The sequence below is a fragment of the Macadamia integrifolia genome, chromosome 8 (genome assembly GCF_013358625.1).
Source record: "Macadamia integrifolia cultivar HAES 741 chromosome 8, SCU_Mint_v3, whole genome shotgun sequence".
In the NCBI taxonomy this organism is placed as follows: domain Eukaryota; kingdom Viridiplantae; phylum Streptophyta; class Magnoliopsida; order Proteales; family Proteaceae; genus Macadamia; species Macadamia integrifolia.
The window spans coordinates 13111139-13124622 of NC_056564.1; the positions used below are offsets into that span (position 1 = coordinate 13111139).

Sequence of the window (13484 nt, forward strand, 5' to 3'; positions counted from 1 at the left end):
GCATTGGAATGGAGCAATCTCCCCCTGCTTTCACCTGCTGCTCAGGAAGACTCTGTATCAGTATTCTCTGAAAGACGCTTTCAGGATTACCTGTGAATCTGTGACATGTTGATTGAGTTTCCCTACTTCACATGGAGATACTTTAAGCCATTAGGTAAATTCAATTGGGACCCTCATTGCTAGCATCAATTGCCATTTCCACCTATGGATTCCAATCAGATGCACCATAATTTGATGGTAGCCAAACCAGAAAGCTTAGAGCAATAATTGAACCTGAAAGGTTGCAGTAGATCAACAAATTTGCTAATAGCTTTTTGCCTTCACCAAACCAGCCATAGTAGATAGATGTGAGTAAACATGTTTTTGCCCAACAAAAAGATGAATAGAACATGTTGGGCAGCCTCACCTGGTTACCCGGCCAACCGGTCTCATTTTTCTACTTTTCCTACCTGTTTTCAACTTTTTCACTTTTCTTTCAAACAAACAGGGCCTAAGTACTCTCATGGAGGAAAGCAGCTCCAATTAGTTTTCTTCCACCAATCATCAGACGCAAAATAGCATCTCAACACACATTTGGTGGACATTAATATCAAAGATCACAACCGAGTAGGCTCTAGAGTTTGGACCACAACCTTTCACCATAGCCCCAAAGATCAGCCTCGATGAATTAGTGGAAAACAAGAATGCTAAAGGGTACAATAACTGAGAAATGTCGGTGGGTGGGAACTCATTGCAGGAAAAGTGCATCAGAAGTTTCCAGTCTTCTTCGTTCCTTCGTCCAATCAAAGAAATCTCCACCTTCAAAAGGATTTAATGATTTATTCCTCTCCACACACCCCCCCCCCAAAAAAAAAAATCCTATCATAAACCTGAATACTCAATGGTGGCAAAGATTTAGATAATGATGATGAAACTACTTTATGACAAAGTTGAATCTACAACCAGATCATCTGTACAAGAAAATTTACAACAAAGAGAGAATAGACAAAACAAAAAGAATAATTTGGGCCTCCCAAAAAGAAAAAAATCCCTAAATCTACTTGTTAGATAGAGATCATAGGACTTGGGTAGGATTTTTCACCAACTTTACGCTGCTGTAGAAGCGCTTGAGATCCTTCATTGCCTTTTCCTCTATCTGAATAGAACGGATTGATGAGGCTGCGTCAACCTCTGGTTTGAACCAGCGATTGGGGCTAGCAGTTTCTGATGGAGAGCCCTGGCCAGAAGAGACAGCGAATCCAGAAGTTTTACTTTTGGGGCTGTGAGAAAGAACATGATGGTTTTTCTCCTACATTGTAACAACAATTGTAAGATATAAAATCATATAACAGTAAGACGCTGCAGAAATGATATGGGAACAGTTCTTTGTCATAGGGAATGAGTGCAGAAAAACGGCCCACAGATGTAATAAGCTCAAAGGTTAGGTTGGCAGACAGCAAGCTAACGACACATGTATATTTTGTGCCTGAGTTGTGGTAGCTAGGGCCTAGGCTGTCAATGGATCGGATTTTTATCCTGATTCGATATGAATCAGATCCGATTTAGATCTTACAGTAAGACCACTATCCAATCCAATTAGGAGTTATCCATCAAATAAACAGATCAAATCCGGAATTAATCCAATCCGATCCATTAATGACCTGATCCAATTTGTAAATAGCATAAATAATAAGGGTATATTAGTAATATTAAAAATATATTAGGTATAGTATAGTTATATAACATAAAATATGAGAAACTTTGGTCCCTTCTATGCCCCCAATCCCCATATCTCCAAACACCTGTCTTTCTAATCTGCTCAAACTGCTAAGTGCTGAACAAATTTCTGAAGTTCTGAACACCTGTCTCTCTTTCATTCACTCATTGGCCATCACTGCCAACATGCTGAGCCAAGGTGACCGACTTCTACAACAGCCATCCATCCAAGGGTGAATTCATTCTTTCATCAACTGCAGATCTCGTGGAGTTTATGGGCATGCTGAGCTTCTTGTTCTCCTTGACCATAGTGCTGCTCCACAGAGAGTATTCATGATCCTCAGGTTCCCCCCAGTCAAGAAGTTAGCATGGATCGATTTCCTCAAACTCCTGTATTTCTTTAGAGTTTAGATTCCCCCCTCCCCCAGATTCAGCGTCAATACCCATATTACAAAGTCCTAGAATCCCCCCCACCCCCCCCCCGTCTTTCCCCACTGTCTTCCTCTTCAACACATCTCTAACGCCGAAGATACCATCAACCGAAAATCTCTTCGAACAGTATCGAATTACCGTCGAAGTATTAGGAAATTGATCAACAGATATCCAGCAACACTTCACAAAACTGTAATCTCAAGTCAGGATTTTAACTGAACTCAGAATAACTCGACAAGTCGCATTGACAAAACCAATCAGCTAATGGATTGGAATCGGGATATGAGATCTATCTCAAACCTGACCTGGTAAGAGCCTATAGCATCAAAAACTTGAAAAACTCAAAGAAAGCCACGAAAAAATAATCATCTCAAAATAACATACGGTGCTATTACCTTTGAATAATAGTTTTTTTAATAATAATAATTCATACCATATTCTTTTCTTGTGCTCATAATATGCTTAGAGTTACAATTCAGACCAACCAATGACAGCACTGGAGAGTTTAAAATTCAAATACAGACGATTACCAACTGCTGTTTCTTCACAGGCACTTAAAGGTAATTCAGAGTACTTGAAAAAGTCTACAAGTATGAACAGACATACTAAAAGCATGATAATAGTAGATATAACAGAAAGGCAAAACAATATGAAATACACCTACCTGCGGCACGCGTATATACTCCTAAAGCAAGAGAGCCTCGAGAAATAGGAGAAGTCCCGGCACTAGCCCAAGGGGGGCAACCGCTTTCTCATCCATCGACATGGAGCAGAGCAGAAGCCACAGGTATTGGACAGATACGTTGCCCACTGGCAATACAAGACAATCGGATTGGTCCACAGCCACTTCTTCCATCAACAAGATCTTCACTCAGATCCTTAACTGCCCTACTTGGCTCACTTTGTTTTGTTTTGCTCTGCTCAGTCTGGATCTCACGTAGCGAAGTGGACCCTTTCGAAATCTTAGCCCCAGCCCCACCCCATACAGGGCCTTCATTTTTGGGCATTAGAGGTGGGGGAGCAGAATGTTTGGGATCATCATCCAGGCCACCACTCAAGAACATTGAAAGACCACCTTTCTTTTTCTTCTTCTTCTTAGATGTGGTAGGCAACTGGTTCTTGCCATTGCAGGAGTCAGGATTTTCTTTCTTCAGACTACATAAAGGAGACTCTTCCACAATGTGGCTGCCGTCAGCCTCTTCAAAATTTGTATCCTCCTATAAAAAAGCACAATGCAACAAATTTATGATGTGATGAGAAATTTCAGAAGTGATGAGAACATAAATATTGATGGTTTTCAAAGATGATGGAGGGATTGAATATGCATGAAAACATTGATAAGGGATGTCAGAATCTCACTGGGTAGGCCTCACAGACAAAGTAAAGTGGTAAACCCTGGCACAAGAAAAAATTTATATTGCAGGTTGGATCAGAAGCCACTAATCCCAATCAGGCATAATATTTTAAGGGGAGATTTGGTATCAGCATGTAATTAGGTGGATCAGTGCCGGCCAATCCACCTTATCCAATCCTAATACTTGAAATTATAGTCAGAAGACAGTAGCCATCCAACATCAGGTCTTTATGGCTCATTTACCATATTTATCACAAGTGAAAACTGTGAAAAATGAAATATGATATTCGAGCTCATAAGAAAAAACAAGAATCTTAACTTCAACCATTGGGATTGGATCTCCAGGCATGAGCAACTGACAATATAGCCTGTGTTCCTTGTCTTGACAATTTGCTTGTTTATAGTGCCAGTAATGCTGAAGTTATTAATGGATCTTCAGCAACTTCAGATTTATCTCTCACGTGTACCTAAGAATCCATAGAGAATAGAACTACATCCTACTCGAATGCTAATTGAAAGGGTTATGACCAACCTTATGCTCGGGAGTTTCAGGGATCTCAACACTCAAGAAGCCCTTTACAGGGACAGCCTCTACACCAGTTCCAGGGCTTGCAGAGGCAGCTTCCACATGTGCAATTTTCTGTTTACTCTTTTTCCTCTGTTTTCTAGGTACATCAAGTTTTTTCCCTTTCCCATCCAGCAACATAGAAGATGAACCATCCTCTTGAGGCTCAACTGGGACACCTAACACAGCGAGTGAACTTTCAAGAAACGGCTTTGTTTGGAGTTTTGCAATTTGCTGCTCGTCGAGCAGATGTCCATCAGACTGTTTTATCTCAAGCACCTCAATCTGCTGCAACTTCTTCCGCAGATTCCGGACTGCTTTTAGGACAGCTGGATTAGCACCATCTTTATTCTGTTGAAAGTAGTCCGATCCTTGATACCCCTGATTCTTTAAAATGTGTTTCAAGGGATTGGTTCGAACCCTGAGGCATTCACTCTCGCTGTCCTCCTCTTCACTGTTGATGATGACAGGAAAAGTAGCTGTCAAGGTTGGCAGCCTACGGTAACTCCACGGCTCAGAGGACCTTGAATCCAATATTTTCTCCAGATTAGCCAGAATATCAAGTGACGCACTTGCCATAGCCTGTGTAGAGATAGTAAATATGTAGTCTAGGTTGCGAATGGCCATATCCTGAAAAAAAAGTGTGGTTACCTTCATAAGCTTTGTGAGTTAAAAGAGTGATTCTCAAATGCAAAGTAATTGAAGGATATCTGTCAGAGAGGAGATGCAAACACTACCTACACTGAACCACCTAAAATAAAGATTCATACAATTAAAGGACTGTAACAATCACACTTGTCAAGGTGCCATCATGAGCCAAGGTGAGCGCCATATTACAGGATATATTTGCCATTTTCTAGATGTTTTTCCACCAGGCATGTTTCCCTTATTGCAGGTATATCCTTCATCATTTAGACATGGACACCTCAAAACCTAAGGTACCCAGGTCAGGAAGGCATGCCTTGACATCACCTTGACAACTGTGATAAGAATGGAATCTACCAACTTACTATCAGCTCAGCATGGAACATATGGTAGTCTAGCAAAGAGTCAAGAAAGCCAGTGGCCTCCAATATGGACTCATGCATTGGATGTTCACCTTTTCACACTTAAAAGGATGGTGAATCCCAGAAATGCCATGCATGTGTTCCACATGAATATGATACAAGCAGGGATTTCTGCCTTTCCTCAGACATAATACAAGTACATTCTGAAACTTCAATCTCATTGGAAAAGAAAAACTCAAGAAGAAATACTGGTCATTGATGCCACAGACAACCTATATCAAAATAGGTTAAGCATTGCCAAATAGAGGTAGAGAATTCATTAGAGATATAGTCCTGAAACTCAGCACCACCTCTCTTTAAGGATTTTTTGTTTCTCTGATGAGGCAATAGATATGATTAATGATTACCTCACAATGTTTCCTCAGTTCATCTGCTCCCAAAGCATCAGCAATTTCAAGCAGCTGTATAGCATTTTTTGGCTCCACTAGAGCCTGCATTGCCACCTTTTCACAAAGACATTTTAAGCTTGGTGCACATCTGTCATCTGGGTCATCCTTCTGTTCAATGGATGGCATCTTCCTGTTCTCCATCTTTTCCATATCAGTGAACATAAAATTTTCATCAAACTCCTCTAATTCATCAGTAACCTCTAAAGTTTGCTCCTGAGGTTTCTCAGCCAATTTAGGATGACAAGATGGGTGATAAAGAGCACAAACAAACAACATATGTGTTTCACCAACTGAAACAGAAGTAACCCTCTTCACACCATGCAGCCGGGTCATAACAGGAGGTTCATCCTTACTTTTCCTTCCATCCCACATGTAAACATCACCTGAATCTGTAACTACAGCAGCCCAGTATTTGCCCGCAGATATACTGACCACATTTCTCTCACTGAGAGAATACAACTACATGAAGCAGCAGAAAAATAACAAGATTCAGATATTATTGAAAGACGATAGGAAAGGATAGGCCACAAGGTAGCTTCCGTTCAAAACAAACCTGTTGGCATCTTTCTGGATAGGCAGAATTCCAATAAAATACTGAACCATCGGCTGTGAAAGCCACACTATGTACCATCCCTGCGGCTATGGCAACCACTTTAGATCGTCCAAAATAATGAAACTTAACTGGCCCACTGTTCCTACACTTGGCAATGTCTACCTTTCTTGGGTTGACTTGTTTATGTCCCCAAGTATGAACCTGCAAGCCGTAATGATCCACAACCATATAAATTGGGGTATGAGAATTTTATTGAGAAGCAAAGGAGGGAAAAGTACAAAAAATTAGAAGCAAAATATCGAAATAGAATTGTCATTTTAACAGAACGGAGGAATAAGCACATCCGTTCTAAATTCGATCAATAAACTCTTCATTTAAGACCTGGATCAACTTAAGCTTGAAAACATACTCAAAATAATGACCAAAAAAAAACCCCCTCAGTACTCAACAGGTCAACTGCAGACTCAAGGAATTCAACAAATGACCTTAGCTCATACTTTTTCTTGGACCCCCCCCCCCCCCCAACCCACCCCACCCCACCCCACCCCACAAAGGGGAGTCAATTACTTGTCCTTCCAATGACTTCATATTCAAAAAGATTTGAGATACTAACAAAGTCTTTGAGTCGAAGATTCCATCATCAAACTATCAAAGCAAAAGCCTAGGAGCAACATTGAAAATTATTTAGAGTCAAATAAGCATCTGCTGCATGTTACCTCTCCATCACCCAATACAATTGTATGGTACTTTGATGTTGATACTCCTATCATACGTTTGAATTTCACCGATTCAACCACCCTTGGGATGTAGTTTGATGCGGAGTTGGAGGTACCATAACCAAGCTGGCCCTCCTTGTTGCAGCCCCATGTGAAAACTTCACCACACTCAGAAACCACAGCAGTGTGTTTGTTCGCAGCAGCAACTGCTATTACTTTTGGTTTAAGGGAACTCACTCGGCGTGGTGTCGGTTGGGTATCCACAGAAGTATAACCAAGCTGACCCTCTGCAGGATATTTTCAGGAAGAAAATAATCTTGGAGTCATAAAAAATAAAACCAGCGAAAAATAACAAGCAAGTTGAATTCATTTTTTCTGTTCCAAGAATCAAGAAACCAACAAATAGCGTGTACATGTCTAACAGACTTTTCTCCCAGTCCTTCTGTCTGACAGATGACTAAAAGTGACCGTTGACCAGGCATTCGAGGGTTCTTTTGTAAGTCCATGAAACATCTAATTGAATTAGACAATAGGAAAAAGGTATCCCCCACCCACCAATGAAAAATTTTGGACCATTAATAGACAAAAAACTACCTACAATTTACCTCTGTTGGATCCCCAAGTGAACACTTCCCCGCCTTCTGTTGCTATAACAGTGTGATGTTTAGCAGCTGCAACTGCCTTCACTCGGCAGGACCCCAGACCAAAAGTAACCGGCCGGGGAGTAATAACTGCAGCTTGGCCGCTGCACACAATAAATAAGCAGTTCATAAGTGTAAGCTTTGAGAAGTCACTCCTAAACCAGTGGGGAGATCTACAGGAAGAGAGAAAGAGAATAACTTCATGATTTCTTATGCAGCCTATTTTTACTTTTTTAACTTATTAATAGCAAGACATAATGAGAATAGAGCAACCACTACCATCCTTAGACGAATCATTAAATTTCCCTTGTTGACAGCTTCGATGATGTCATTAGATTTTCTTAACTCTCAATCCAACCTTTCTTAATCAAGGTCTATGATTTCTTGCGCAGCCTAATTTAATCTTTCACAAGGCAGACACTGCAACAAATTTGAAGATCTGCTCACTCATTAGTCTCCTGATTCAGGGTAGCATTTCCCATTGCTTTGGCGATGACAACGTCTTAAAGGCTCTTTCATCAATTCTCATTCCACCAATACAGGTCACTCCACTTGAATGATCTCTGACTTGATTTGGATTTCCCTAGGGAAAACCCTTAGGATAGTTCAAGATTTAATTTGGATTTACTTTAGAATTCTTGCACAGGAATGTGCTTGATGGAATGGACAATCAGCATTGCAATGATAAAGAACATGCCAGGGAAGCTAAGAGACAATTACCTGTGGATATCAAAGTCAGGGTGTCCAAGCCGACCTCCCCTTCCAAATCCCCAAGTGTAAACTTCTCCATGTGTGCCAACTGCTACACTGTGGAACTTTGCCGCAGATATCGACTTAATAGAAGAGCCATGAAGTGAATCAACTTTGCATGGTAACTTCTGAATGTGTGCATTCCCAGTTCCCAGTTGATAGTTAGCACCACTTCCCCAGCTAAAGACCTCTGTCACAGCTGAAACAACACAAAAGATCCCTCAGGACATCACTAAAGACAGTCTGTGCTCAATGGAACTTGTTGAAACCAGAACAGATTCAAAATTGACTTCCCACTTCCAATTCACTGCATCAGCATACCTGCATTACGACCATTGCCAACAGCCTGCATCACAGGCCCAGAGAGGAGGTCGACTGGTGTTCGACATTTGGAGTCCTCCAATGTAAGAGAAGCACCAGATTGAAGGAGAACACTTGCCACAGCAAGATGACCAAAATGGAGAGCCCTATGTAGGCTACTCCATCCCGATTCCCCATCCTATAAGATGAAAGGAAATGGTCATGCATAATGAGAATAGATATGGTTGCAAAAATGAACTACAAGAAAAGATGAGAATAGGTGATACTTCAGAACCAGTCTTTGACATGTGCTTAAATAGAATTGATACTGGTCAATTTCCAAAACCAGTATGAGATTGCTCTAAGTATTTTATTTTACTACTCACAAGATCTAGGTCTTTACGTAATAATCTAAAATTGTAACAGCACAGATTGGAGATTTCAATTCACTCCGTTTCAAATTATCACAATGAGTGATTTGGCAGAAAATGCTTCAGAATTTTTTCAAAAATGAATCTTTTGAACAAAGTCGATGGGTCCAGTAAATCTAAGGCAGACACAACCAATTGATCAAATGATATAAATGGTATACACAACTACCTCTATAAGATACATGTATGTCAAGTATAACATGCCTTGTTAGAGTCACCAAGGCTGGTGAACATGATAATTTTCATCCGTTTTCCCATGGCAGATATGGGAGAATTTTTGGCAGAGAACATTGCATGCGTCTCACCAGTCAAATCTGAGGCCAGAAATGAGCATGCCTGTCAACCTAATATCCATGCCGTGGAAGTTACAGAAATGCCATTATGATTGCAATTTTTGGAAATTCTAGATAAATTTGAACCCACTTTTGACCTATGCCACTTCCAATCCTGGGTGGAAAGTTTACTAGAGATGTCAGATCATTTATCATTTGAACCACCATTGTATGCATAAAATTAAAATTCCATATTTCATCTCTGAGAATTTCTTTCCCCGTCTGCATGGTGTAACTCTGACAAATTCACAATACAAGGACCCCGAAAAAAAAAATTCAATGAAAAAAGAAGCTATTGATTTACAAATCAACTAGAACAATTTCCATGGTTAAACATCGAGGGTCAGTCATGACTCAGATACTATTTGTCACTCTATCAAAGTAAAAGATAATTCTTCCACCGAGACAGAGCATTAGACCATCTTAATGAAGAAATACTAGGGTAGGATAATCAACAGCTTCCATTCATGTTATCAAAGGGAGAGAAAAATAAAGTCACATTCTTAATATAAGAAAAAACTAGGATAAAATCCAAAGAAACGAGATCCCATGACAAATTAAGAAAAAGAATCAAATGCCTGCCAAGCAGGGGAGCATAAATGACTGATTATTGTGATTAGTAACTGAGAAAGCTTAAGAACTAATTCAAATAACATAAGACATTAAAGGAATAGATGACCAACACACCCTGGCATCAGGATCAGCACCAGCCGCAATTAGCCTCCTCACAATAGGAATGTGATTTCTCCATATCGCAATGTGAAGAGGAGTTAGGCCAAAAATATTCTTTGAATTGATATTGCCCCCATTCTTTTTCAGTAATGCCAAAGCTGAATCTACTTCGGATAATGAACCATCCCGCGTAACAAACCACAGATCTTTCTGTGATCCACTAGAAGAATGTTTGCGCATGCTTGTCTGCTGACTCTGCTTTCGGACCAAATGTGATGGTGAAACCTCCATAAATATATTTTGCATGCACAATAAAATGTTCTCTGATTGCTAACTTTGTAGCCTAGTTCTTCCAACCCCACTGCCTGCCCTGTGATATAACTTACAATTTTCCTTCATAAGAATATTGTGACCCAGAACCTCCATAACCCAGAGAGAAGTTGGTCAAGCTCATGCATTACACCAAAGTGGCTTTAGCCCTTCAATTCGAAGGTCAGGAATCCATCCAGTGGAAGTTATAAGCCATATTGCCATAATGCTTAAATGCTAGACCACCATCACCATTTCCATCATTGTACACAGAAAGAAGCTGCGGTAGCCATTCCAAAAACCCTGACAGAATATATGGAACATGTATAAGTCTTTCAGATACAAGGGAAACTACATACCACATGAAAAAATTTCTTCTTTCAGTATGTTAATTCATCCAGATGTGCAGCAAAGACACTGTATAAGAAGACATGATACAGACAGTAACATCTTATTACAGCCATACAAATAGAATTTGAAAACTACCAAAGACTACTCCTACCTTTTCATCCCCCCAAAAATATTGTTCCAAGATCTAAGATTCTGCATGGTTATTCCATGTTTCATGAGAAGTAAGGGTACAAGCAAGGTTTAAGTATCCTACCACATCTGCTACCTAAAAGATATTTGGTATTAGTACATGTAGGAAAACTTTTTTTTTTCTTTTTTTTTTTAATCAATTGAATGCACTTGTTTTCCTATTTATACATGCTATATTTTACATATTACTTATTTATAGTGTTTTAACATAACTACATTTTGCATATATCCTAAACATTTTCATACATTTCATGACCACTTCCATATGTACCTTTCGCATCTTGTGTCTCTCTGATACGATACAATACGACGTCTCTTAATATACCCTTCCAATTACGATACCCAATACCGATATTGATACTTTAAACCTTGGGTACAAGTGATAAATATACACTATTGTCTACCAGGATACCATAGTATTACCTCAAAGTGATGAATTTAGATACAATTGTTAAACCGTAAATAAAGGAGAAATAGAGAACGATGTTACACATAAAAGTAGAATAGGGTAGATAAAGTGAACAGGTGCTTTTGAATCTTGTGGTCGGTACATTCCACCAAACTTGAGGGGAATTTCTCAAAGATGACTATATGACTAGTATAGTAGTATTGATGCATATGTACCTGGATGTTAGGCAGTGGAGAAATAGCATACAAACAAAATTGGTGTAGCTATGATTGGGATAGTGAGATGGATAAGTGGTAAAACTAGAAGAGAAAAAATAAGGAATTATCACATTAGAATTAATTATAGAGTAGCTCCAATACACGATAAGATGAGAGAAAAACATTTGAGGTGGCATGGACATGAAACAAAGGCCTCCAGATGCTCCACTAAGGAGGAGTAAAATGTGTCAAATTAGATGAGCTAAAAGAGAAGGGCATGCCCAAAACAAAGTTGTGAGAAGTGGTGAAAAAAGACATGAATGGATGAGGGTTAAAATAAGTACAGCTTTGAATAGAGTTGAATGTCAAAACAGGATCCAGTTGGGATAAGGCTTAGTTCAATTGAGTTGAGTATCTATTAGGAATTTGAAGTAATCAACTACTGCATATATTTTGACATAGAGCAATACCCACGCATAAACATATGGACCAAACTATGTTTTATACAGTTGATCATGAATTTACAAAATCAGGTAACATAGTACACAACAAAATAGTTCTATTAAAAGGGAGCAAATTCTAGGAAAAACAATAAAAAAGAGTCTAATATCAAACATTCAAGAAAGATATTGAGATCTCTGTAATATTAAAATTGATATTGGCCCATATAGTGTAGTTATGTATTTCTAGCTCTGTAATACCCAATTTCCAGTAAGACATCATAAATTATCCAAACTGGGTGCAGGTCCACAATGAAAAATAACTAAGAATACTAATTCTTAGTGTGCAAGAATTACATTGTCAAACAAGTCCCAAATCCTTACAGCCATGTAACTGACGTCAGATATTCAAGCATTTAATAGGTAAGCCTGGGAAAAATGAAAATGTCACCTTGTCGACAACATAAAATTTTTTAAATGAAGAACTCAAGAAATGCATTTCCTGAAGAAATTTAGAGCAAAACATGCTTTCTAAAACACAGCATACCACAAATATCTCTCCCTATGGATTATAAGACACAATTTTATTCTTCACATCAAATACTCGCCTGATCCATTAAATCGGAATTCGAAGGCGTTAAGGACATAACAGCAATGAGGGACGCCCCAACATAAACCAATTCAAAACAAGTAACTGTCAACAGAAAATGAAGATCACTCCAATTCAGAATGACAAATACAACAGTAAATCCCTAAACCAAGATCCAGAAAACCAGTAAATCAACTAATAACCACCAAAACAGATCACAAACAATTCTAAAAATCACAAAATACTCAACATGTTCTCGAGCAAAGATAAATACGCCAAAAATCAAGAATGAGGAAAGCCTCGATAACAAATGAGACCGACATACACAGACTTGAAAAAAAAATAACTTTCAACAAACCGACTAATTAAATTGCCACCAGAAGATGAAGGAGAAAAGAGAAACATGAGCACACAAAACGATTAACAATAAAGCAATGAAGAGAATAAGAAAAAAATTTGAGAGGGAAAGAAAAATCACCTGCAACTCTAGGGCTAAGAAGAAATCAAGATTAAGCAATGAAGAGAATAAAGTTATGAACTTTGCGTTCTCTCTTTTTCACCTCTTATGTGGTGGTGAGTTCTGTGGAAGCCAGAATCGAGCATTGGAATATACCCACCAGACTCCCCAAGAGAGAGAGAGAGAGTTTCAGAGTCTAAAGGAACTATTCAACCCCTTCGCTTCGTCTCTCTCAAGGGCAGTTTAGGAGTTCGGCCTCAAACTAACAGCTGAATGACTAAAATATTCCCAACATCTCACATAAAGACATGGGGACACCTAGAGATCTCGCTTGTCGGAAGTTTCAGTTGTTATCTCTTCTCTCACTTATCGGTAGGGTTTTAAATCTCGGAAATTGAATCTGTATCGGCCTCTGTTGATATTAATTCGATACTAACCAGGATCGATCCGCATCCATGATGGGTTGGTTTTATCCCCATTTTTAATAAAATTGAAGGACAACAAAACGCTGTCACGCTGGCGTTTTCTTATTATTTTATCCCTTATCCGATATTAATACATAATCCACAAGCCGAAGCCGATATCAATTTTAGCCAATCCGATATCAATACTAATAATTTTATTTGTCGGTCACGCATTTCGGTGG

At 39.1% G+C, this 13484-nt stretch overlaps 1 protein-coding gene across 1 annotated transcript; it reads right to left on the bottom strand.

The window, feature by feature from the left end:
- Window positions 1-893: 893 nt before the first annotated feature.
- Window positions 894-13049, bottom strand: LOC122086729. The gene is made up of 14 exons (XM_042655707.1): window positions 12860-13049; window positions 9913-10509; window positions 8484-8661; window positions 8133-8361; window positions 7377-7516; window positions 6772-7058; window positions 6056-6256; window positions 5461-5961; window positions 4014-4676; window positions 2930-3344; window positions 2613-2711; window positions 2428-2443; window positions 2191-2317; window positions 894-1288 (listed from the first exon to the last, which is right to left on the bottom strand). Exons 2-14 carry the CDS (start codon window positions 10201-10203, stop codon window positions 1055-1057), a joined length of 3381 nt encoding a protein of 1126 aa, XP_042511641.1. The 5' UTR covers window positions 10204-10509; window positions 12860-13049; the 3' UTR covers window positions 894-1054.
- Between the last annotated feature and the right edge of the window lie 435 nt (window positions 13050-13484).